Below are 2,554 nucleotides of genomic sequence, written 5' to 3' on the forward strand. Positions count from 1 at the left end.
CGATCACTCAGCTTCTTCTTTAATATCCGCAATAAGGTTTTGTTGGTGGCTTCTACTTGACCATTCGACTGAGGATGTCCCAGTGACAAGTACCGAGACTTGATCCCCAGGTCCCAACACTACTCTCAGTAATGGTTCGAGTCAAACTACCTTCCATTGTGCAGTGAGGCACCCTGAACTAGCAAACAACGCTCTTCCACAAGAAACAAGTAATGTTATTGGTCCTGATCGTTGCCAGCGCCTCGGCCTCAACCCATTTGGTGAAGTAGTCTACCGCCACCACCACGAATTTCACTCTGCCTTTTCCAAGGGAAGGGTCCCATTAGGTCAACTCCACGCAAATGGCCCAAGGAGAGACTATTGGCACCAATTCCATTGGTGGGCGATGAATTATCCCCGCGTACTCTTGGCATTTCTTGTACGTCTGCACATATTCCTGGGCATCCTTTAGGGCGTGCAGCCAGTAATACCCAGCCTACATTGCCTTTCTCGCTAGTATCATTCTCCCGACATGATCCCTATAGATTCCCTCGTGTATCTCTGCCAACACCTGCTGGGCTTGCTAATGAGAGATGCATCTTAGTAAGGGAGCATTGTACCCCTTGCGGTATAGCACCCCGTCGACTACGGTGAATCGCGCCACCTGATATCTCGCCTTCCTCGCCTTTTCTTTGCTGTTGGGCACCTCGTTGTCATTCAGGTATCGCCAGATGTCCTGTGCCCATTCGAGCACACCTGGTCCTACCTCCAGCAGCTCAATCCCTATAGCAAGCACATCCACGGTCCACAGGACAGCAAACTCCGGCATTGCTGCAGCCCTTTGCCCGGATGTTATTTTTGCCAACTTGTCTACCTTATCATTTTCCGCTCGGGGAATTTGCTAAATTTGAAAATATTGGAAATGGGCGCGCTCAACCTACACAGCCACCAGGTACTTTCTCAACTTCTTGCTTTTTGCCCCGAATTCTTCTCTCATCTGGATAACTACCACCTAGGAGTCTGCTTTAAATTCCAGTTGCCAAGGATCTCGTTATTGTCATGCCAAGAAGGAGCGCCTCATGTTCTACCTCGTTATTGGTGGTCTTGAATGCCAACTTGACAGTGTAGTCATGCTTCTCACCCTCATCCGTGATGATGTGCACCCCGCTTCCCCTGCAACCCAAAAAGAAAACCTCCAATGAAGACTTTTCAGGGCTTCACGGGTGGTGCGCATTCTCCTTTGTTGGAAAAACCGGAGAATTCCGCAACAAAGTCAGCCAAGACTTGCCCTTTTAGGGAGGCACGGGGTGCTTACTCTATGTCGAATTTTCTTAGCTCTACTGCCCAGTTCGTAAGGTAGCCCAAGGCATCCAGCCGTTGGAGGGCCTTTCATAGGGGGCTTCTGTGATGACCTTGACTAGGTGCACCTAGAAATACGGGCGGAGTTTGTGGGTGGTTATTATCAATGCAAATGTGAGTTGTTCGACCCGGGCATACCTGACATCCGCTCCCTTATAAGCTCGACTCACATAGTAAACTGGTCTTTGGACCCCATCATCTTCTCACACCAAGGCCGAGGAAACCGCCTGTAGGGAAACAGACAGGTACAAAATCAGTGTTTCTCTACACTGGGGTTGGTTGAGTAGTGAAGGGTTGGTTAGGTATTGCTTAAGTGCAGTGAATGCCGCGACACATTCCTCATTCCAGTCGTGGGCCTTTCTTAGCACTCTGAAGAAAGGCAAACACTTGTCTGTTGACAGCGATATGAACCAATTGAGGGCTGCTAACCTACTGGCCAACTTCTACACGTCATTAATACTTCCCCGGAGGGGGGGGCATATCCAAGACGGCGCTCACTTTTTTAGGATTGGCCTCAATTCCTCTTTCTGACACTACGAACCCCAAGAATTTTCCCGAGCCCATTCCGAACGCGCACTTGGCAGAATTTAGTTTCATTTTGTACTGCCGCAACACCGCAAAGGCTTCTCAAAGATCCTTCAGGTGCCGGGGTCTTGTTTTTTACTAGCAGGTCGTCCATGTATACTTCCATATTCCTTCCAACTTAGGCTTTAAACATTTGATTGACCAGCCGCTGGTAGGTGGCTCCTGCATTTTTCAAACCAAACGACATGGCAGTGTAGCAGTATAATCCTCTGTCGGTGATGAACGACGTCTTTTCCTCATCACCGAGGTACATGCTGATCCTGTTGTACCCCGAGTAAGCATCCATAAAGCTCATCAAGTGGTGGTCGGCGATCGAATCTACGATGAGGCCAATGTAGGGAAGTAAGAAGCTATCCTTGGGGCACGCACATTCTTCATTGACCATTATGCTTTTTAACGAGTACTACATTGGATAGCAAGTCTGGGTAGCTTGCCTCTCGTATTAATCCCTCTGTCAGTAAGCGGTCTACTTCAAGCGCAATGGTGGCATTCTTCTTCATACTGAAGCTTCTACACTTCTGCCTCACCCCTCTGGCTCTGGGATCCATGCTTAGATGATGTTGCATGATGGCTAGATTGATTCCCAGCATGTCTTCGTGGGTCCATGCGAAGACGTCCTGATGTTTGATGA

At 48.9% G+C, this 2,554-nt stretch overlaps 1 protein-coding gene across 1 annotated transcript; it reads right to left on the minus strand.

The window, feature by feature from the left end:
• Nucleotides 1-1,004: 1,004 nt before the first annotated feature.
• Nucleotides 1,005-2,308, minus strand: LOC122301858. Its single transcript, XM_043113224.1, has 3 exons — nt 2,055-2,308; nt 1,509-1,565; nt 1,005-1,152 (listed from the first exon to the last, which is right to left on the minus strand). Exons 1-3 carry the CDS (start codon nt 2,306-2,308, stop codon nt 1,005-1,007), a joined length of 459 nt encoding a protein of 152 aa, XP_042969158.1.
• Nucleotides 2,309-2,554: the final 246 nt, after the last annotated feature.

This window comes from Carya illinoinensis, chromosome 2, assembly GCF_018687715.1.
Source record: "Carya illinoinensis cultivar Pawnee chromosome 2, C.illinoinensisPawnee_v1, whole genome shotgun sequence".
In the NCBI taxonomy this organism is placed as follows: Eukaryota; Viridiplantae; Streptophyta; class Magnoliopsida; order Fagales; family Juglandaceae; genus Carya; species Carya illinoinensis.

Coding starts and splice junctions, on each gene's coding strand:
- LOC122301858 (XM_043113224.1), bottom strand. CDS start 2,308: ATGGTCAATGAAGAATGTGCGTGCCCCAAGGATAGCTTCTTACTTCCC. Junction 1,566..2,054: donor CAGCGGCTGGTCAATCAAAT/GTTTAAAGCCTA, acceptor GTTTCCCTACAG/GCGGTTTCCTCGGCCTTGGT. Junction 1,153..1,508: donor TCCAAAGACCAGTTTACTAT/GTGAGTCGAGCT, acceptor TTTGGGTTGCAG/GGGAAGCGGGGTGCACATCA.